We start from the raw sequence: 24,559 nt of genomic DNA, 5'->3' as shown, positions 1-24,559 counted from the left end.
TATTGCAGGATCAATTTGGGGGTGACACTCCTAATAAGATTTTCTCTATATATATCCGAGACTCAAATCTGAAACCTCTTATTAAGGATGGAGTAGCCTCAGCACTGCACCACAACTGATCAGGTTGATAACATATTCAATATTCTATAAACTCAATAGTAATACTCTATACTCTTTGCAATGAAATTCATTTTTTAGGTGGATTGAACTAGTAAATGAATGAATTATATTATTGATTCATATTGATCATGTTTCATGGACTAATTTTATCATTTGATATAAATGTTGGGTTTAGGTGATCGCTTTGAGTCGCGTCCTCAAGCATTAATCAACCCGCTTCATTAATAATTGTTATAACTTATAGGCGGAATATGTAAAATTAATCTGAAAGACTAGTTTATCAAGTGAGAAAAGAGCACCTTCAACATATAAGATATATTTCTTTCTTGATAATCTTTCTCAGAAAATAACTACTCTCGAATCTTGACATGTAATGTTTTTTTTCATTCGACGTTTAAATTTGAATTCGGATCGAGAACTATCATTTTGATTTTTATATTCTTAAAGCCACGAGAAATATCTTTTATGGTGCAAAAGCAGCATAAAGTATATATGCTTTTTATTAATTAATAATTAAATACCAATAATGCTGGAAAAAAAAAGGAAAAAGGAACCTTTGACCAAATGTTGAAAAAAGTGACGTGTCCACTTAATGTGTAGTCTCAGTCTGCTAAAATTTAACAAATTCCCCTTATTCTTTTTTAAATAAAATATAATTTTAATTCCACTTTGAGGGTGCTTAGATTTGATGCTTAATTAGTGTAAACTACTTGCAATAATCAAATAATTACTTTCGAGAAAAATATTAAGTGATTTTTTTTCATCTGTCCTTGTCGTAGTAGATAGAGTTATATGATATTTGTTGTCAGTAAAAAGTGACAAATATCTCGTGGAATTAGTGGAAAAGAAAGTTGACTTGAACACCATGATTAATAAAAAAAACAAAGAAGATTATAATTATCCTTTGTGATGATTGTCACGCATATCAATACACTAATCGTGTTGAATATTTAATCCAATCATTAAGCTCTTAATTGGTTAATCTAATTTAGTTGAATATTGACGAAATCATCCACATTTGGATTGGATACCACATAACATTAACTAATTTTAAGTTTATGTTTATATGTTTGGATAATATTCACCAAAACTCTCATTCAAGAGGTCTCGAGTTCAAGCCCCGAATATGAAGTCGTCTTTGATTGAAAGTCTTCCTATCAAACGACCCTTGTTGACTTGATGTAAACACTAGGTGCAGTAAGTTTTTACACCCTAGTAAATGTAGGTAGCCTTAAAGCTAAATATTGTACTATTGACTCGGTATCCGGTACTAGCTTTGGGGCTGACTACTTCGGGTTCATGCTGAAAAGTCTCAGTTTTGAGGTAAAGCAGTCCCTACCAGAAATGATTTCATATCTAGGACTCGAACCCGAGACCTCTGGTTACCACTCCATCACAACCTTTTCGTGGTGATGTGTAACATAAGATGATATAACATACATAAGAATTTAATTGGAACAGAGGCAGCATTTCAAAAGATTGGAACAACATTTTATATATCAGAAGTTGTCCAAGAACAGGTAAAAATGTCGATATGTTCATCATATCATCACTCAATTTGCTAATGTTTCAACAAGGGAATACTCTTAAGTGATCATTTTTTCCTTAAACTTCAGTTAGATTAACTCGTGAAAAGGGAAAATGAACGATACAGCTGATGTTTACTGCACTCGATTAAATGTTGGTAATGGGAAGAAGCCACAGACCTGAGTTGACAGTAGTTTATCCATCATGTGTGGGAGCAATCTTTGAGTATGCACGGGGGGCAAAGTTTAGCTAACCGATACCTGGCATGCTGCTCATTCCGAATTCACTAAGCCTAGTAAGCTCAGGAACTACTACTGAACCAAGATCAGGTCTGTCTTTCTTCCTCAGCTCAGCACACTTGAGTGACAATTTTGCAAACTTAAGAGCCTCTTCCACTGGCCAATTTGGCACTGTTGGATCTAAAAAATCTGCAAATTTACCTTTCTCGATGGCCCTTTCAACGTGATGAGTTAAACCCATTGGAGGCCTTGCAGTAATAATTTGGAGCAACATAACACCAAGCGAGTATATATCTGATTTAGTCTCTAACCTTCCCGTTTGTTGATATTCAGGATCTATATAACAAAAAGTCCCGGCAGCTGAAGTCATATGATATTGTGTCACACAATCAGCTACAGATGATGGCACTAACCTTGCCAAACCAACATCACTGATTTTGCAGACATAATTTTTGTCCAACAGAATATTTCCTGGCTTTAGATCCCGGTGAACAAGAGGTTCTGGTTTTGATTGATGAAGGAATAGAAGCCCGGTTGCAATCTCAGCAGCAATTTTGAAGCGAATTTCCCATGGAATTGAAGGGGTATTACCTTTCCGAAAAAGACGATCTTCCAAGCTGCCATTATTCATAAGCTCATAAACTAAGCACCCATACTCAGGACATGCACCTAATAGTAGCACCAGATTTGGATGCCTAATGAGACTGAGGACCTCAACCTGTAAATGAAAAAAACATTTTTCATGTGCATCAGCAGGCGGCTTGTCAAATACTCATACTAACACCAATCAACAATTTAACCAAGAAAGAGGGCTTCTAATAATAGTGTAGCATAGATGAGAGAGTACAAGCAACAACATCTTTTAGACATTCTAGTTATAGCAAGTGAAAATCTGTCCCAGTTACATTAGTAAATCATCATTTTTCAAACAAAAGTTTCATTGGACATCTCTGAGACGGGCTCATCTACACAAAGCTTATGCGCATAATAGAGAAGCTTTTAGATAAAGCATACATACTTGAAATAAGAAATAACTACCATGATATGCATTAGTCAAACATATTCCTGTTATCCATTAATCAAAAGAAATCATGTCATGCACCAAACTGCATCAGTATAAATGCATTTTCCACTTTCTACAATTTATCATGATTCCCTCGATTGCATCGTGTGTAATTAACTCCAGAAGTGACTCAATGAATGCACAAATTCTACGGAAAATGAAGTTGTTCAGCCCAAATAATGCAGAATGTTTCATATCTTAAATACATATTGTAAAAGAGAGGGTATCACTGAACTAGGAATATAAGCGGTTACCTCTTGTTGGAACTGTTTCTTCCCTTGTGCAGCATCAGGACTCAGAACTTTAATGGCAACAGGTGTGTGATCTAGTTTACCCTTAAAAACAGGTCCATATCCACCTTCTCCAATTTTTTGTGCATTTGAGAACTTTTTGGTGGCTGCCTCAATCTCTTCTATTGTATACTTCCTATAACGTATATCATTCTGAGATCGAACATTCATTGCTTGTTTCTTTTTTTCTGTCTCTCGCTTAGCTTTTAACTCTGCATACTTCCTTCTTTGTGCTTCTATTTCAGCCATCTTTTGTGCTTTCTTAGCAGCTTCAATAGCAGCTCTGCATTTAGCCTTTTCAGTCTCAGCAATTGCGAGAGCCGCCTCTTCAGCAAAACGGGCTTGTTCAAACTTGCGAGCTTCTTCAATTTTCCATTTATTAAGCTCATCAGCCTGAAACTTAGTAGAAATATGATACATGAAAAACTAAAACTGACTCCTGGATAAGAAGAGGGAGAAAGCCTTGGTCCTTAAGTTTGATGTCATAAATTTGTAACTCGTTTTTCAGAAACGTAAACAACTGATGCGATGCTATTTCTTACTCATATATAGATAAGAATTGTACTAACTTTTAACAATTATTTCAGACCATATATATTCCTTGGAGGAATAACTTCCCATAAAAATGCTGAATGCACTCATGTAGTTTTGGGAGTTGGGAGCCGCATGGTTCTATGTATGGTAGTAAAAATTGTAGAAACATGAGTTCCCTTATAATATCTTTTAAATAATTGAACTATTAAACAAGGTTTCTTGAAAATATGATTTGCATAATACAATGCAAGTTCTATGTTTAATATAGTTAGGCCCATATATTTATCTCTTTCTTGCTATTTTAGATGGTCTTCATCTTTATGGTTCTAGGCAGTTAGAAAATGGGCTATTACCGCTTGGTTGGCCATGACCGCTTCTTTGCAAGCTGCATTGTACATATCCATAGTTTGCCTTAGCTCAAGTTTTAGTCTTTTCATCTCAGCATCCACCTGCAATATCACATATGACGAAACAAAGATTATTACTAAACAATTTTGATACTTTTCACATAATGGAAATGCTTATAATGTCTATTAAGCAACAAATTTGTGTTACAGTGTAGTTCATATGATTGATTATATTGCACTTACTGAATATGAGGAGCTTCCATTCATAGGAGTTTCTCTGATGGCAACTTGTGTGAAGTCAAGATTTTCGGACGTCATATCAACTGATCTAGGGCTAATACGAGCATACCGCATATTACCATCTGGTTGAGAAGCGTGCTTATATGGATTTGTCATCTCGGGAGAATGAAGATTATCTATCGGTACAATAGATGGTCCTTTTTCACCCCTCGTCTTCTCAGATTCTACAATTTTTTGCTCTGACCTCATGTATGAAAACCTACTTTGTACCATTGATTCATTAAAGTTAGAGATAGTACAGAAAGAATTAACACTTTTGCTTAGAGCATAAGGGTTCTTAATTGTTCATTCATCTATTTCTTAGTTCAACAGTTCAAGCTTTTAACTCCAACTACTATGATGAGGTTTGAAATACAAGCAAAACTTCTAATTTTCAGTCTGAATTCAAACACAAGTTTTTCGAATAATATTTACATATGTTGGAACTACCTAAACAGTAATATAAGTCACGATAGTTAATAATTCGAATAGAAAAAAGATGACAGTCAAAGAAAAAAGTGTTCGACTCCCCTAAATAGTGTAATCAGGAGTAGTACATAAAATGAGGACATAATAATATGTTAGAAATAAACAAAAAGATTGTTTGAGTTAACACTAGTATGTCCCATATATTGATTCTTTTTTTTTTTTGATAACTGAGAAATCCGTCTGTGACCTGCCCTTTGGACCAATCACAGCCTTCTAAACTCGGTGGATAATGGGCCCACCCCTCTACCCTTCTCCACTTAAATATCGGGCTCGCTTTGCATGGTGTGGGGCTTGAACCTGCGACCTAAGTCACAAATCCTCCACCTTTTGCCACTTGAGCTAGGCCTTGGGGGCTGTCCCATATATTGATTCTTAAAATCTTATTTAACTACTTATCCTTTTACCAATCCTCATAGCAAACTGAATTAAAAAATTGCCAACTTACTAAACTAAGTTTAGTTGCTCTGCATTCAAAATGATGTGTGTTGTAAAAGGCATGACAAGTATTCTTTTGATACTTCGGGTTCAATTCATAAATATCAAGTGACACGAGAAAGTTGTAATAAATCCATCGAAGATAAGGACAACAAAATGAAAACAAGATTGACCAATTTTATATCATCACTTGGTTATTTTATACCTGGTTGAATCTTCTGATCCAGAGTTACTTGACCTAGGTGCTGACCATGCTGATGAAGATGGTTGTCTTGCTGGTACAGAAGAAGGAAGAGATTTTGCTGCTGGTCGGACAGATTGTTGCTTGCCTTTTGAAACTACGTAGACAGAACAAAACTCTGGTGCAGCCTTATTTACCAATGTTGGCACATCATGAGTCCAATATTTTCTGCAACAGAAGTAATATAAGCCAAGCTCTTTCCTTTGTAATGAAGAATAAGCAACAGATACACTGAGAGATAATAACCTGCCAAGAGTACTCCTAGACGATGCACCAAGAACAATGTTGCTAACACTGTGACTGTTGATGTACTCAAGAAGTCCCTTCGATGCTTCAGTATTCTCAATGACAATCTCTTTCACTACTATCTGCAATAACCTCAACAACCATTTAGAATAAAGTAAGATTTAGTTAAATTTCCATCATGGGAGGAGCCCGGTTTCATCTAAACTTACATGATGCTACACTAGGTAACTTACAAATTACTTTGAATGTGCAAAACACTCAAGTAGAACAAGAGATTTTAGAAGGAAAAAAGAACATAAAACAGACTTTACGAGACAAAAACACCTATTTCTAGTGATCTTGAAAACCATACAGAGGACAATCTGGTGTTTAAGCCTCTTAACCTATGTTACTAACGTCAATGTTGCTCGGACTCTTCATAAATGTCATCGGGTACTTGTCGGACCCTTCAAAAGTAGTGCATTTTTGAGGATCCAACATGGATGCGGCTACATTTTTGGAGAGTCCGAGCAACTTAGACTAACGTAAAAGACAATAAAGACTTCTTCGTTATTGTAAAATGAGAAGGTTAAAGTTAATGAACTTTCAAATATAGGAGTATTGTGTTAAACATAACGGATTACAAAGGAAAATAAAGGATCAAACCATGCTTGGAGAAGAAAAGAGAGTGCTAACTTATCATGGATTAATTCACGTACCCTTTTGCGTGCAGAATAAGCCTTGAAAGGTATGAAGACATTTTGAGTACCTTCATCACTTAATCCTCCATTTGAATCTAAAGTAGCTTCATTTCCACCAACCACAACAAATTAGCATCAGTGTCACAATAAACAACTAAAAGTTCAAATTATTTGAGTTATAGAAAGATGGCAATTTGGGAAATCAAAAACACTTTTAAAAAAAAATAAAAATAATCCAATATTCAAAGCCCACTAGCCTGACTAATGCGGTTTTGGGTCCTATAGGGTCCATAAAAGGGAAACAACTGCCTAACAAGAGTTTCTCCATTCTTACGGCTCAAACCTGTTACCTTTGGTTAAGCGTGGAGAGTACCTATCCATTCTACCACACTCCTCACCGTAAATCAAAAGCACATTTAACTAATATTGGTGCAATAAAAAGCATTTACGTTCCCCTTACAAAGACTTATTCTAATAGAAAATAGAATTTCAAATTTCTTCCCAAACAAAATTATTGATCCCAATTACATTTATCAAACAAATGACTTTTTTATATAAAAAAAAGAAGTAGTGTTTGAGTCCGTTTGTGCGCACCTCAACTAACTCCACCGTACCTATTAACTCCGGCCAGTACTAGGATCAAGGGAAGGATCCAATCGATTTTACTAGGGAAAAGGGTCTAATATACCCTTCAACTTTGTCATTTAGAGCTGATATACCCCTCGTTATAAAAGTAGGCACATATATACCCCCTACTGTTATACAAATGGCTCACATATACCATTTTCCTCTAACGGAAGTGAAAAAATTAATTTTAGTTTAATTTTTTTAATTATTTTTTAAAAAAATATAATCCCATATGGGTATATTTAATCTTCCTCAAACATATATTATTTTTTTAAACTTTTTTTTGTTTCAATGACTAATCTAGATTTATTATTTTGATGGTCAAATTTATTTAACTTTTGCTAATATTCTTGTAAAATTTATTATAGATGACCCAATTTTTTTTCTTCAAATACAAAAACTAAATTACAATATATCCGAAAAAATAGTTTTAAATTATAATATAGCCACAAAAAAATAGTTTTAAATTTTTTTCTTTACACTAAGAAATGAAAGAAAAAAATAAAATAAGAATAAGAAACTCAAATAATGATAATCAAAAAGTCAAAAAATAATTTATGTCCGAAAAACATTAAAATATACCTTGAAATTTGCTAGAAAAATCATATATACCCCTAAATAATTTTTGTAAAAATCAAAAGTCAAAAATATAAATTTAAAACTAATTTTTCACTTCCGTTAAATGAAGAGTATATGTGAGCTCATTTTGTAACGGTAGGGGTATATGTGAGCCATTTGTATAACAGTAAGGGTATATATGAGCCACTTTCATTACGAGGGACATATCAGCTCCAAATGACAAGTTGAGAGGTATATTAGGCTCTTTTCCCACTTTACTATTCCTTGGTGATAAACCAAAAGCACATTTAACCAACAATGATAGGTGCACTAAAAAGCAATAAGTTCCCCTTACAAATACTTCTTTTATAATACAAAATAAAATTCTAAATTTCTTCCCAAACCAAATTATTGATCCAAATTACATTATCAAATGAATAAAAAAAGGATGCACTAAGCTCTCACTATGCACGGAGTCTGAGAAAAGACCGGACTACAAAGGTCTATCATAGGGAACCTGCATTTCTACAAGAGGTTATTTCAACTAAATTCAAACTCATAACCTCCTGCAACAACTTTACCAGTAACGTCATGGCCCCTTTCTCATAATCAAATGAATGACCAATTTATAGATCCCAATTACATTATCCTAAACTAATTTCCCGAATACCTATTATCTTTCACCAACACATGTATCGGAATACTCTGTCCACCATAACTTATTTCAATTCAATTCATTGACATTTGACCATTAGGGCAAACCAAACCTAGAAATGTAAATGAAAGAGAGAGAAGGTACCTACGCTTTGGTGAATTCTTGACCCGAACATGAACCAATACAAGACTTTGATTGTTTCCAAGCAGATTATCAATAGCCCATTTCACCGCAGAGCTGCTACTCTTATCTTTATCAACGGCAACAACAATAGAATCTTCCCCCGGATTTTGGGAACCCATTTTTTGTTCATAAATTTATATATTAAACAGATCGGAAAAGAGGCTGCCGCTACTTAGCTCCGCCCCTTTCCGCCACCATAACGGTGGCTGGAAAAAATTTCTTAGTTTTTTTTCACGTTTGACAAAAATGGAAAATTGGTAGAGCTGCATGGAATGGAATGCCATTAGTTTTGCCCAAAAGGATTTGTGTTGTCTCCCAAAAAAAATGGATCAATTTGTATGGTGATGTTTTAACTCCATCCCCCCCACCCCCTATTTTTTATTGATATAAAACTCGTAAAATAGTGATAGTTTAAATGTATTTTTGATGTGGGACGGTTTTGCTCGTGATCACTTACACTTTGTTTGGATGGTTGCTATATATTGTTTCATAATGTATTAGTGATATATTGTATCGTACCATATTGTTGTAATGAATATAGTGTTTGGATAGATTATATTGTGCTATATGACATTACATATTTATAATTTGGATAGATTGTATTGTTCTCCATCTTTGCTCGTGATCACCTAGATCCCTTTGGGGGATGTGGGACGTCTTTGCTCGTGATATCACTAACACTTTGTTTGGATGGTTGTTACGTATCGTTTCATAATGTATCTTATTATATTGTGTTATATTGTATTGTTCTAATGAATATAATATTTGGATAGATTGTATCGTTCTCCGTCGTTATATAATGTTACACATTCATAATTTGAGTAGATTGTGTCGTCCTCCATCTTTGCTCGTGATCACCTAGAGCCCTTTGGGGATGTAGACGTCTTTGCTTGTGATCACTTACACTTTGTTTGAATGGTTGTTACATTTTGTTTCATAATGTAACGTATTGTATTATGTTATATTGTATCGTACTGTATGTTCTAATGAATATAGTGTTTGGATAAATTGTATTGTTCTCCTATCATTACATGATATCATATATTCATAATTTGAATAGATTGTATCGTTCTCCATCTTTGTTCGTGATCACTTAGAGACCTTTGGATCGCATAACAATGCTTATTGTGTTGGTTTGACATTTCGAGGCAAAATAAAATGTCTATAATAAAGATCCAATTGTAAAGTCCAAAATAAAACATAAAATAATCAAATGCCTCGAATTTCATCTCTATCCAATTTTAATATCAGAATAGCGATAGTCATAATTCAATAGATAGTCTACTTGCTTTTGTTGATTTCTAACCTTTCAAATGAATTTCGTTAGTATAATAGAAAAATCAAAAATAAATCTCTGTTCTTATCGAATAGACGAAATATTCCTACTCAAATAAGAAATATTGTAAGTTACAACTCCACCATGTGCACGGAGCACTGATACCTCTGATCTTATTGACCACTAGATCAAACTTTTTGATTGCATGTTAAAATGTAGGTTAACACATAAATATCCTCTCGACCTGTCCCCGAATTATCAACTACACACTTATAAGTCCAACGCAAAGTTTAGGTGTGTAGTTGAAAATTTCGGGGAGATATTTATGTATTATCCTTTAAAATATGACACACATAAAGTACAAGACATAATGTCAAACAGTAGGTTAAAATACCTACATAGAGCCTTTTAACTATGGAGGCAGAATGACCATATTACATTTGATTATAATGTAGTAGTTTTTGCTACTTCAAATAGCTAAATAAAGAAAATTACATATAGAATGGAGCATGTACTAAAATAAATACAGAAACCTACTCCAATAATAGCCATTATATTTATCCCAAGGTAAAAAAAATGTAACACAAATAGACGACTTACCTTGGCCTCAACGGACAATTATACACTTCAACTTTGAGAATACACATCTAGACACCTCAACTCGTCCCCACTGTGTCGTTGTGAACAACCGATGTTGATTAGTCCATAAATTTTTGAAAATATGACCAATCGCAAGTTATTGCCCCAATTTTCTTGAGTCCATCCGTAATGATATTCATATCCTTTGAAGAATCCACCCCACTTTTTTAGCGTTAAGGGGTAACAAAATAGAAATTCAATTTTTTTCCCAATTTTTCATGTGCATTAATCCACGAATATTAAAAAAAATGACTAATCAAATCTTTTTAACCTAAACTTCAACTTAATCTCCACTGACAACTAAACATTCTTAACTCATCTCCATTGAGTCTCGTGGAGACCATTGTTGTCATGTAACATAACTTTTGGAGGTGTCTAGATGATCATTTTGTAAGTTGGACAGGTTAACTGACATGGTTAGACGAGTTGAGGTGCCTAGATGTGCATCCTCAAAGTTGGAGTGTTTAGTTACCAGTTGAGGCCAAGTTAAAGTGTGTCGCCTTCAGTCTATACTGCAAATCGATAAATGGAACAGCAGATTATGAGGCCAATTATGTTGAAGTTTTGGTTTTGAATTTTCTTTGAGCTTTCAAGTCCACCACAATCACTGTTATGTTGTCCTTGCTGCCCTTCTGAAGAGCTCGATTCGACAAGCATTCTGCTGCTGCCTGTGACGCTGGATCAATTCCTTCACCTCTTTCCACGGGGAGCGTTGCACCGTACTTTTTATGCCACATGAGTATACGTTTACGAGCCATATCACAAGCTTCTTCATTTGTCATGACATCCCATAAACCATCACTCGCAAGAATAAGGCAATCATCATCCTTGGTTCGAGGTATGAACGTTACTTCTGGATCAGGAATTATCCAAGGCTTCAAGTATTTATCTCCTGCAATCAATAACCGGATTAAAAGAAAGAGACAAAAGACCTATTTACTAACAAAAATTATGACCTCTGTCCAACCGATAAATGCCCCAAGAGAACATATACGCAACCCACAGGTTACTTCTCATATCAAACTACAAGTACAAGAATGTGTAGATGTCTTTATGGAGCATTGGCACACTAAGGCCGATATCCCACGGTCCAACAGACTAGTATTGTTATGCCATACCTATGACCAATGCATGAACCTGAGCCGTACAGGACAGATTGTCTACATGGCCCAAAAGCCTTGCAGTGATAGTCCGATCGGGCCTAACAGTGATCATCTAGTCCCAAGACCTCTATAAGGATTGTCTTCGTTTGCTCATTTAGTAATTGGGACAACTGCAAATGCATGTATCATTCTAATACGACACAAGAATTGCTGATCAAGCCTTTAAAAGGTAGCTGATGAAAGAGATAGGGATTTATGTTGTGAGCTATAAATAACTAAAGTATCTTGCAAATGCTAGAAAAGAGGTTAGCTAGGAGAAAACATACCGATAGACCTAGACATTGCAAGAACACCGAAAACACGATGGCCATTCCACTGTATCACCTTCCCTCCAGCTGCTTCAATCCTTTTATATTCATCTTCTCGGTTTGGCTGCAAAAGAGAACAGAAGTGAAAAATGATTATAAAGGGATTATTTGCTATGGAAGCAAGTTTGGTTCAAAGTTCCGCTTACTTTGTGATCCACTGACAATGCCATGGGTTCCTTCCCACGACACAGAACAGCCCTTGAATCACCACAGTTTGCCACTATAATATGAGATGAACAAACAACAGCAACAACAGCTGTGGAGCCTACAGTTTCTGGAGCAACAGGCTCGTGACCAGCTCCCCCTCCAATCTCAGCATCAACTTTAAGAAAACAGTTGGTAAAGGCTCTATTCCAGAGCTCTTGGCAACTTTGTTTAATACTTTCATCACTGAGATTCATCATAAAAGTTTCCAACTCCTCAGCCAATACAGCATGAATCCGGTCTCGGCAGTAATTTGCCACCTGAAAGAGAAAAAAAAAAAGGAATCAATTAATTTTTGTTCATATTTAGGTAACAAGGAGTTGTATGAACCAAAGTCAGAAAGAGAGACAGAGACCTGAGAACCACCATGGCCATCATATACTCCAAAGAAATGAGTCGTCAAATGACTCAAGCGTCTAGACAGTCCATCAAGCACGCGATCACCAATTAACATCTGTAGAGGAATTTTCATGAATCTAGGAACAGTTGCGAATGCGTCTTCCATTTCTGGTCTCCTTCCACAGATAGATGTATATCCCCATAGGGGTATGTAGTCCACTTCAAAAACACTGCGGCTGACTGTTGCATTCAAACCTTTATCAGTGATCTGCTCCTCAAGTCTGACCGGAACTGCCACGGGTCTAGTCAAAGTATCCTCAACATCTGACTCAACCAAAACCCCAGTCTTACCAATAAGTTCGTCGTGGCTGATGCTTTTCTGAGAATCCACGAAATCCTGACTTTCTATGTCAGACGCTATCTCAAAGCCTATAAAATCATCAGCGCATAAACTACTACAATCGCTCACCACTGACAGGGAACACGAATTATCGGGAATCTGATCACCCTCCAGTGATAAGGAATCATCATCCTCACTTTCCCTAACAACAGCATCACCACCAATCCAGTTGCTTTCATTTTCAGATATCACATCAAGCGACATAGTCCCTTCACTTCTGCTCTCTTCAGGCACAGATGATGCCGTAATACTAAGGTCGCTCTCCGAATCAGCAGAACTACAATCATCATTGCCACCAGAAACAGTGTCTGCCAGCATTTTAGTCCCAGAATTAGAATACAAGCTCGTTGCATCATCCATCGAATTTATCTTAGTTACATCCATATGACTTCCTATGCTTGGTTTGTGACAGATCAAACTACCAAATACAAATGGCACTGCAACCATATACATCTCCTCCATCGAAACAACTACACTGAACGCAGTAAAAGCTAACCATCAACCACTCTAAAACTACAGTGCCTTTCATTGTTAAACTAATTCATCACCTCTCTTTAGAATCACTAATAATCTTACCATGAGCTTCAACAGACCATTTTCCATTGCCTAAGAGAATCAACTAGTAAAAGAACATTCTTTTACATTTCGCCACGCCCCATTAATCAGGATACTTAACAGAAATTGCTAATCAGATCTGTTTTAACAAAAAAAAAACAGAAAGCACCCCTTTTTTCCCTTCAAAAATCTTAGCTTTTTCTTCTTTGTCCTCTTCCTTATCTACCCACCACTAACCACAGCTAGAACACAACAATAGCCACAACAGCAAGAACCCTCTTTTTCTTCTTTCCCTCTTCCTTATCTACCCACCAAGCAACTACAGCCACAAAAGATCCTTACATCCACACAATTACTAAAACCCCAAATAGGTAATGAATCAAAAATCCAAACTTGGCATAAATCTTTAATCCTTAAAACACAAGAAAGATAGGTAACAAGAAAAGGGTCATGTGAATTAACCTGTTAAAAGCAAAGCTAACTTCCAAGAATCACATGAAATCACTGTAAAGCAAGCACCTTTTTCTCATAAAAACTTCAGTACCCTGGATCTGAGGCAACTCATAACAACCCCTCTTTGAAAACTAGTCCTTTTCTCTTCAAGATTTCAAACAATTGATGACACCAATATGTAAAAAAAACACATAAAAGATAGTATATGAGGTAAAATTGCCACTAACTTATCCTACCCTTTTCAAGAATTGCAGTCTTCTATACTATTGATATCTGCTTAAACTTGAAGACAATAGAATTGCATCAAAGAATCAAGAATACAAAGAAATGGTGGAGACTTTCCTTTTTAAAAATATTTTTAATAAATTATTTTATATCTTCAGTTCAGGAGTGAGAAAGTGACAAAAATATTATTCAAAATAATCCCTCAAATATTGGTGTTATAAAAAAAAAATGGAGCAAGTGAATTACAACATGGGAAATTCAACTCTCATGGACAATATGTGTGGAAAATTCAACTCTCATTGATAATATGAAAATCGTCATAAGGCAATCAATTAAGTTATTAAAATTTCTCTTCAAATATTGATCTTTTAAGTTTTCGAATACTTTTAATTTCGATCAAATACTTTAATAATATTTAACTTTTAAATTTAAAAAGTATTGTGAAGGAAAAAAAGTTGACCAAAAACATCCAAAAGTTTCATTAAATTGTAATAATCATAACACAAAAATCTTCACTCAATATAAAAGAAATAGCAAAAGTCTCATTATTTTCTTTTATCTTAAATTATTTACCGTGTTTCTCTTTTATACACTTTTTAAAATATATTAATTATATTTTTCTTATTATTTTACCCTTATTTATGTCTTAAGATATAATACCTCTTTATTAAAGATTTACTCTATTGATATAGTTATAATCTTCAAAAACAAATTACTACTAAAATAAAGAAAAAAACATTAAAAAAATAGCTAACCAAAAAAAGGACAGATGTCAAATTGAGAGAGCACATTAAAGCATCACCACAAATTAAAATGTTTTCTCTCACTTTTCACTTTCCACTCTCCAATTCAATGCCCACACACCACACTCCCTTTTGTCTATTGTGAACAAAAATTAATTGACTTCTATAGTGACCCTCACTCTATGGTCCATTATTCAACTATACAAAAATAATGCACCAATTGAATGTTTTTATTTATCTAAAACGCACCAATTAAATGCTTTTATCTAAAGATAAAAAGTGAACATTCATTCCTAATCAGATATCTTATACTTTAGGTATAATACATAAACGTGTCATTTAACTTAGTCTCACATATATGTTCTTTAATTTTGGGCGTGCACAAAAAAATACTTAAACTTATATAAAACTGAACAAGTAGACACATGAATCTTACATGACATAAAATACATGTAGGATGTCTGTCTATTTGTTTAACTTTATACAAATTTAAGTGTCTACTTGTACACACTCAAAATTGAAGGGCATAAATGTAAAATGAAATTAAGTTAAAGAGCATATTTATATATTATGCCTAAATTTTAATTTTTGAAATAAGATTCTTTTTCCGATAAATAATATTGAAAAACTTCATAATAATATTTTCTATTATTAGGGTATGTGATTAGAAAAACAAATGAAATTTTACTTTTGATTAATTTGGGTTGTTAATTGGTAAAATAGATGACATAAAAGAGAAGATTTAGATTGGTTGGCCCAAAGAGATGACATCACTCTGATTGTCTTGCATGTAAAAATGCTATTGCTTCATGTGGGCCTATATCACATTTTATTGGGTTAGGACTATGGGCCTGTATTTGGCCCAATTATAGTCTGGTTGGCTACCCAATAGATAAAGAGCACTAAATTATATTAAATAATTTTAAAATGAGCGATCTTGAATTTGTAACCGTTCGTTTATTTTCTTATAAACAAGTGTGTAATAAAGAAAATAAAGTCAAAAGTTCAAAAGCACCACCATACCTCTAAGATCATTATTGTATCAAAACAAACATTACGTATGTGGTTGATCAGTATAGATAAAAAATATTCTCTCTAGAAAAATACGAAAAATGATTTTTCTAGTGAAACAAATTTCACGAGTGATGACATTCTACCCTAATTGTGTCCTATCCACCAACAAACATCATCTTCATCTCCGTAGCCCCCATTTCCCACTATCCACAACCTTTACCTCCCACCTCCACTTCATATATTGTTTAGATTATATATAAATATTTTTTCAGAAATATACAATTGAGACAATATGTTCTTTGGTAAACAATCTATAAAATGTAGTCCTAATGAACATAATGAAATTCCACCTAGGAACATGTGGAATATTGAGCATGTGAATAAAGAAAATTAATATGTATTTTGACCATAAATTATGAACATATAATTCCATGATAACCCCAAGAAGTTCTTGATTTTCCATTAAACGAATAGAGAAGTGACAAGAGGAATATAATACAAATTCTTTGAAAAGAAAAAAAAATTCTCACATTCTCAAGGAGCAATAAAAAAATATATCTAAAGTCTACACAATTAGTAATTTTACACCAATAAAAAAAGTACTTCTTCATCCTTAATCAGAGGTTTCAGGTTTGAGTCCTCTTGGATACGAAATCGTCTTTATTAGTGAGTGCAAGTGCTTCACCTCCCAATAAGGAATTTTCTGATGTGAATCTAGATTTAGTCGGGCTCCAATGTGGATACCGGATAACAGGTGAAAAATAAAAAATAAAATAAAATTATACCCGAATTTTCCGATCCTAACACCGAGTGAAAAAACAAACAAAAACAAACAAAAACAAAAAAGACTTAAGTCATACACATCCACTTAAAGTTGTTCGTAGATTTCACTTAGACACCTCAATTTAGCCTTGTACCTATTGAACACTTTATATATTCAAAAGTGATTCCAATTAGACACAAAACGCTGACATGGCAAAAAACGTGTACAACACCCTCCTTAAGCACGTGAAACAATAAAAATGATATTTTTTATCTTTTTCTTTTCAACTTATACACCTAAATTAAATTAATAAATAATAATAATAATAACATATAATTAATTAAAATAAGAAAAAAGAAACAACGTCTTCTCCCATCTTCCTCCCTTCAATTGTTTCTTCCACTTTTTTCCCTTTTTTTTATGTAGATCTAATTAAGGTCTTAAATATTCCGATAAAGCTCCATTGTTTCTGATGAAAATAATATTTCAGCAAAGTTATTGATTATTTTTTCCGACAAAAGTTCATTATTTTTTCATGTAATTGTGATAATGATAACTAGTGATTAGGAATTAAGATCCGGCGACATTGGAAATGGAAATAAGTAGCGGTTGAGGTGCAGCGGCACTGTGGAATTGAAAATAAGTTTCAATGGAGAAGAAGAAGGGTGGGGGTGGGGGTGGGTTAATTTAAAAATTATTTTTTTGTTTTCTTGAAGTTCGTTTTGAATTATTTAAATTTTAAATTAAATAGAGTTAAAAAATTTTAATCCAATCGACATGTGTTATCGTTTCATTGGTCCATTTGGTATGCATATGCTTTTGAGATGCACACATGTTTATCTTTTTAATTATTATTATTTTGCGTCAAATAAATATAAATTTGTTAAGATTCAAGTGTTCAATGGGTACAAGGCTTTATTCAGGTGTCTGTGGACAACTTTAAGGAGTTGCATATGACTTAAGCCAACAAAAAATGATAATAAGGGACCAATAAGAGTTGTGGTAGATTAGTAAGTACTTCTTCATTCTTAACTCGAGATCTCGAATTTGAATCTCTTCAAATAAGAAATCATCTTTGTTAAAAAACATTTTATCTATAATGAAAATTTTCAATTTTGACACCGGATGAAAAACAAAAAAAACGGAAGAGGATAATAAGGGGCTGCCAACAGGGCATATGGGGATGAGAAAATGGTGAGGCAGCCCACTGGTGTTAGCCACCTGTTTACCCACAGTTTATGCAATCAACAAGAGCACCCCTTATTCTAACTGGACCAATCTCAATATCCCTTTGTCAATTATTATTGCACACACTCCCACACAAATTAAACTCTCTTTTTATTACTCCCTCCGTCCCTATTTACTTGTCCATATTTCCTTTTTTGGTTGTCCCTATTTAGTTGTCCATTTTGACAAATCAAGAAAGGACAACAAATTTTTTCCTATTATACCCTTATTTACACTTCTTGAAAATTGTAAAAGTGTATGTTGTTTCCCTCCAATTTGTTTCACTTGAATTCAAATAAAGTGGTTGTAATTTTTGAAGTGAAAAGTTGTCATAAGGGTAAAATTGTAACTTCACTGTGCTAATCATTGTTGCCTTAATCTGTGTGCCATTTCTAAAGTGGACAACTAAAAAGGGACGGAGGGAGTACTATAATATATAATATAATAAAATATTATTTCTTCTGTTTTAATTTATTTATTCGTTAAACTAGGTATGAAGTTTAAATAAATCAAGTTTTTTAATTTTTTCTAAATTTATATTAAAAGTATGTAAAATATATATTAAAATATCCTTTAATCTTGCGATTTAAATTTTTTGAAAAATCTCTTATGAAAACTCGTTGACTTATTATTCCAAATGAAAATGAAGGTACGCTTTCAGCTTCTTATCAAAAGATTAAATTTTTTGAGTGAAGATAGATCGTCCGATAAAGAATTTTGTCTTTTAAAGTACAGTTATGCGGAGCGATCAAACTAGGTAGAGTCAATTTTTTCTGATATTTCAAGGTTGATATTAGAAAAAGAAGAGAGGGCAACCTTTCACCCTGATTAATGTGATGTGACAAATTCAAAATGAGAAGATATTTTCTTAAAGCTCTGTTTCTTTGGTCTTTGAAAAGTTTTTTTCTATCAACAGACTGTTATTTTTCTTAAAAGTTTGATCAAACTGTCAAAATATTTTAAATAATTATTTCTTATAAATAAATTTTTTTAACTTTTAAAAATTACTAAACAAACTTGTAATTAATCTTAGAAATATATATTTAAATTCAAATATAATAAACACAATGATAAAAGCTTAATTCATATCAAATTTTGGATCAAGCTAGTAGATATATAATATATGTAAAATACATTCTATTTTATTATATACCCATGATAATAATTTGATTTAAACTCAATACAGATAAATATTGATCGAGTTAATATTTTTGGATCAAGCTAAAATATACATAATATATGTAACCCCGTCATATTTCTTATCCACAATAAAATTAATATAATTTGACATCAATTCGATACGGAAAAATATTTACCAAGATATTACCCAATTTTTTGATCAAGCTAATAGATAAATAGTACCTATAAATTATATCCTATTATATTACTTACCAATGACACAGTTAGATAATTTGATATCAACTTGATACATATAAGTACTTACTGAGATATTATCCAATTTTTAGATCAAGGTAATAGATACATAATACATGTAAATTATATCCTATTATATTACTTACCAACGATAAATTTAGATAATTTGATATCAACCCGATACAGATAAATACTTACTGGGATATTATTCAATTTTTAGATCAAGTTAAAAGATACATAATACGTGTAAATTATATCCTATTATATTACTTACCAACGATAAATTTAGATAATTTAATATCAACTTAATACATATAAGTACTTACTAAGATATTATCCAATTTTTAGATCAGGCTAATAGAAATATAATACATGTAAATTATATCCTATTATACTACTTGCCAACGAAAATTTAGATAATTTGATATCAACTTGATACAAATAAGTACTTACTGAGATGTTATCCAATTTTTAGATCAAGCTAATAGAAACATAATACATGTAAATTATATCCTATTATACTACTTACCAACGGTAAATTTAGATAATTTGATATCAACCTGATACAGATAAGTACTTACTGAGATGTTATTCAATTTTTAGATCAAGCTAATAAAAACATAATACGTGTAAATTATATCCTACAAGACTACTTACCAACGAAAAATTTAGATAATTTGATATCAACTTGATAAAGATAAGTACTTACTGAGATGTTATTCAATATTTAAATCGAGCTAATAGATACATAATATGTGTAAATTATATCCTATTATATTACTTACCAACGATAATTTTTATATAATTTGATATCAACTCGATATAGACAAGCACTTACTGAGATATTATTCAAGTTTTAGATTAAGCTAATATTTGCGTAATACGTGTAAATTATATCTTACTATATTACTTACCAACGATAAGTTTAGATATTTTGATATCAACTTGGTACAAATAAACACTTATCGAGATGCTATCCAATTTTTAGATCAAACTAATAGGCACATAATACATGTAAATTAATATATCCTATTATATCACTTATATCCACAATCATATGATATAATATCTCGATGCAGATAAGTATTTACCTAGACGGGACTATAGACCCATGATATGAGTGTGGGGTTATGGCAAGTATATTTTCAGATGTTGACTGACACGTGTCCATATCCAAAAATAAAACCCTCAGTTTTTATGAAATCCATAACCCTCTCTTCTTTTTTCTTTCATTCCTCCATTGTTCCGCCACCCACCTCTTCACTGTCACTATAAAATATCGAAACTTTTTCACAATTCTCAAAAACTCTTTGATGGGGTTGAGTTTAAGTTTATGTTGATTCAGTTTTAGCTCTCAAATCTTGCATCTACAAACAGAAAAAGAAAACACAAAAAATGATACAGTAAATAGATAGATAGATGATATAGTGTATACATTGTGAATTTTGTATGTATGTGTAGCTTTTTGTTGATCTGAGCTTGACCCATTTGAGATCTTGGGAAGTTGGTATAAGGGTTGGTTTTGGTTTTTGTTTTGTTTCTGTTTTTTGTTTGCTTGATCTCTTCTTGATTTTACGTTCATGGCGGTTTTGTTTGTCTGTTCTTGATTGGGTGGTGATTTGGGGGATATTTGATTTGAAGGGAGTTTATTGTTAGTGGATTTGAGATAAAGATTTTTTTTTTTTGCTGATTTTGAAATTTTTGCTGATTTGGGAAGTGGTGGAAAATGAGTGTGAGTATGGAGGAGGATGGTTCAGGTTCAAAAATACATCTACCTGCAGATATAAATTGGGAGATGCTTGACAAATCTAAGTTTTTTTTCTTGGGAGCTGCGCTTTTTTCTGGTGTTTCAGGTGCACTTTACCCAATTGTAGTGTTGAAAACTAGGCAGCAAGTTATGAGTAGTCAAATTCCATGTCTAAAAATGGCAGGATCTATGTTGAGGAATGAAGGGTATAGAGGATTTTATAGAGGATTTGGTACTTCTCTAACAGGGACTATTCCTGCTAGAGCACTTTACATGGGGGCACTTGAAGTGACTAAAAGTAGTGTTGGAACTGCAACTGTTCAGTTGGGATTCTCTGAGGCATCGTCTTCGACTATTGCTAGTGCTGCTGCTGGGCTAAGCGCGGCGATGGCAGCTCAATTGGTGTGGACACCAATTGATGTTGTGAGTCAGAGGTTGATGGTTCAAGGAAGTGGAAATTCTAGTTGTGGTGTTGTTGGATTGAAGTGTTATAATGGTGGGATCGATGCGTTTAGGAAGATTATTTGTAGTGATGGTTTGAGGGGATTGTATAGAGGATTTGGTATTTCAATACTGACGTATGCACCTTCAAATGCTGTGTGGTGGGGTTCATACTCTATAGCTCATAGATTGATTTGGGGCTCAATTGGTTGTTATTGTTGCAAGAAAGACGACGAGGGCGGTTATAAGCCAGATGGGAAGGCAATGCTTGCAGTTCAAGGAGTGAGTGCAGCTATGGCTAGTGGAGTGTCTGCATTAGTGACAATGCCACTCGACACCGTGAAAACGAGATTACAAGTATTAGATGATGATTGTTGTAGTAGTAGTAGTAGTAGTAGTAGGAGAACACCAACAGTTTTACAAACAGTGAAGAATTTAGTGAAGGAAGGTGGATTTAGTGCTTGTTATAGAGGATTAGGTCCAAGATGGGCATCAATGTCAATGTCTGCAATAACTATGATCACTACTTATGAGTTCCTCAAGAAACTATCTACCAAGAATTAAGAAACCTTTGTTTGATGAAATCTTGGATTGACATTCAGCACATATACCAATGAGGGAAAATGGAGCCCTTCTGAACACACGGCAAAATCTGAATTAGTCTGGCCAGTGTTTATATGGTGCGAATCCAGGTTAGTCGGGCTAGTGAGATAACAATGGTTTAAACCTAAAGAAAAGGGAAGATGGAGAAGATGTTCTATATTTAGAATCCTATTTTTATGTTTTACCTAACCTAATGTAAATTTTTGTAAAAAATGTAGTTGCAATGTTATGTTATAGCAGTGTTATGTTAATTTTCTTTTTGTATTTCATGTTGTCTTACTTGTCTCACTACTATCCTATCTATAATAAAAGATGTTCTAATCTATGAAAGGTTGAAACTTTTTAGTGTATATTGAGGATTGGCCTCTTGTTGCATCTTCACATATCTATATATTGGAATAATCAATTTATGGATTGAATCAAGTATGAGTAAAAATCAATATACTTATAATATCGAATCGAATCAGGATTGAAATAAAGCATTATGTTTGAACTCTTTTTTGGTATCAAAGATAATAACTACGAATAATCATCGACTTTCAGAAAAAAGTAAAAGAATGAGACTTATTCAGAGATATACAATACATTACAGACGTATCATCATTACATTATGGAACATTTTTGGCCTTGTTGTATTCTCTCCTTTTCATGCTAATATGTTTTTTTTTTTCTTTTTATCAACAACCAACAAAAAACAAAAAAGTGGTCCTTTGATTAGCAATGATATACATGTTATTATGTGAAGAAGTAACTCTTTTATGTAGCAATTTGGGGAGGTGGTTTCTTTAGGCTCTTGTTTTGGGACCCAATACCATGACCTTTTTCTAAGCCACTTTTATGTCAAATGGATTTGGAAGATAGCCACTTTTTATGTCAAAATGGTTGGTTTAAAAGCCTAGAAAGGTGTTGTGGTGGGAATGGTTATAAATGAATTTAGTCCAAATTTCAAAAAGAATAAAAAAAATCATAAAAAAATGATTGTATTGTTTATTTATGACTAACAAATTTTTAAAATGATAAAGTCAAAAGTATTATAATACTATAATAAATTCTAAGAACTACAAATTGCCTAACTTAAAGATAATGTTTAACACAATATTATCACTTGTTTGTTGGTGAAGAGTGAAATTATATAGTACTATATATTGAGATTTTGAGACTGTCATCAAAGATTTTCTTAATTAGAGGTGTTGACTCGAAATTCATGAATGTAATTGCTTTTGATAGAAAGCGTTTTATTTTCATAATAAGACATTTCAATGTGAATTCAAATCAATCGAGTCTCAAAGGAAATAGCGAACACTAAATGAAAAGCAAAAAAAGAAAGGAAAAAGATAACAGATTTATAGTGAGATCTAGGATCACCACTAAAGAAGGTTGTGATGAGATGAGAAGAGAAGTATTGCTTCATTTTCAATATGTCTTGATATCGAATTCTGAAAATAAGATCGTTTTTAGTAAGAAGTATTTGTACTCTCAACGTAAAACTTTTTGATATAAATTTAAATTGATCGAGCTTCAAAACAGATATCGGTTTTTATTTTTTTTACATCAGCATAGGGCTACAAAGTGTGATTGTCTTTGTCTTTCATGAAGAGACAACAGCCATTGGTCAGAGGTTAGGTCACTGATTGATGGCTCCTAACAAAATCTACCCTTTCAATTACAAAATATGAGGAAAAAGAAATCTACATGATGGCAGTGGGATTATTTTGGTTTTCGGGCTCGTTTGGTAGAAGAGATAAGTGATAATAATTTCGATGTTAATTTATGTTATAATTGTGGTATTGTTTTATTCCATATTGAGAATGAAATAATAATTTTGAGATAACTTAATCCCGAGATAAAACACTACAATGACAAAGATGCCCTTTTTCAAGGCTCTTCCCTCAAAAGTTTTAAAAAATTGTTTATATTGGAAAATGAAAAAATAAACCCACTTATCTAGTTTACACCAAATACATGTACATTATATTATATCCAAAACATATCCCGTTTTTAGTAAACTAAAAATCAATTCATCAAATAATTCCATCTTCATTTGATCATCATATTATAATCTCAAAATAACTTCTTTCCTAACCAAACGATCCCACAATAGATGCTCTCTTTGTTCAATTTTATGTGGCATTATTTAGTATAGTTCCTTCCAAAAAGAGCGATATATTTTCCTTCTACAAAAACAAAAAGAGCAAAATTTTATTGCAAAGTATTCATCACACCAAAGGTAATGGTAAAATCAGGAGTCTTACATTCAAGTCCAGATATGGAGTCACCTTACACTTTACCCTCCAAAGTGAGACTTTTAAGTGTAAATTCAAATTAGTTAAACTTCAAAACAAACACAAGACATAAGATAGAAAACCATTTTAAAAAAAAATAATAATATATGTAACAGCTTAATCAAATACTGAGAGCTAGACTTATTACTTCCTTTAAGGATTAAGATGTACCAATCACATTACACCCCTTGCATACAGTCCTTTCCCAAACCTACGTAAACACAAGATGCTTCGTGCACTAAACTGTATCGTTGGCTACTTCAGAATGTATAGAATCAGAGGGGGAGAGA

The 24,559-nt window shown here is 33.1% G+C and overlaps 3 protein-coding genes across 5 annotated transcripts; 1 reads left to right on the top strand and 2 right to left on the bottom strand.

Moving 5' to 3' along the window:
- Positions 1-1,589: 1,589 nt before the first annotated feature.
- LOC102593636 (U-box domain-containing protein 35-like) lies at positions 1,590-8,839 on the bottom strand. Of its 3 annotated transcripts, none has more exons than XM_006342437.2 (8): positions 8,479-8,839; positions 6,509-6,594; positions 5,811-5,932; positions 5,529-5,732; positions 4,364-4,622; positions 4,127-4,222; positions 3,204-3,632; positions 1,590-2,604 (listed from the first exon to the last, which is right to left on the bottom strand). In XM_006342437.2, exons 1-8 carry the CDS (start codon positions 8,630-8,632, stop codon positions 1,897-1,899), a joined length of 2,058 nt encoding a protein of 685 aa, XP_006342499.1. In that variant the 5' UTR covers positions 8,633-8,839; the 3' UTR covers positions 1,590-1,896. The 3 variants fall into 3 exon arrangements, with proteins under 3 accessions (XP_006342499.1, XP_006342500.1, XP_006342501.1); XM_006342438.2 differs by having other exon boundaries at positions 4,364-4,619; XM_006342439.2 differs by having other exon boundaries at positions 8,475-8,585.
- Positions 8,840-10,785: 1,946 nt separating this feature from the next.
- Positions 10,786-14,217, bottom strand: LOC102593313 (probable protein phosphatase 2C 53). The gene is made up of 4 exons (XM_006342436.2): positions 12,459-14,217; positions 12,046-12,363; positions 11,858-11,963; positions 10,786-11,320 (listed from the first exon to the last, which is right to left on the bottom strand). The coding sequence occupies exons 1-4, from the start codon at positions 13,302-13,304 to the stop codon at positions 10,980-10,982; spliced, it is 1,611 nt and encodes a 536-aa protein (XP_006342498.1). The 5' UTR covers positions 13,305-14,217; the 3' UTR covers positions 10,786-10,979.
- Positions 14,218-20,399: 6,182 nt separating this feature from the next.
- LOC102592977 (solute carrier family 25 member 44-like) lies at positions 20,400-22,256 on the top strand. The gene has a single exon (XM_006342435.2). It carries the CDS (start codon positions 20,923-20,925, stop codon positions 21,946-21,948), a length of 1,026 nt encoding a protein of 341 aa, XP_006342497.1. The 5' UTR covers positions 20,400-20,922; the 3' UTR covers positions 21,949-22,256.
- The last annotated feature ends 2,303 nt before the right edge of the window (positions 22,257-24,559 follow it).

The sequence above is a fragment of the Solanum tuberosum genome, unplaced genomic scaffold (genome assembly GCF_000226075.1).
Source record: "Solanum tuberosum cultivar DM 1-3 516 R44 unplaced genomic scaffold, SolTub_3.0 scf00034, whole genome shotgun sequence".
Lineage (NCBI taxonomy): Eukaryota > Viridiplantae > Streptophyta > Magnoliopsida > Solanales > Solanaceae > Solanum > Solanum tuberosum.
This window is presented reverse-complemented; position numbering and strand designations above follow the sequence as displayed.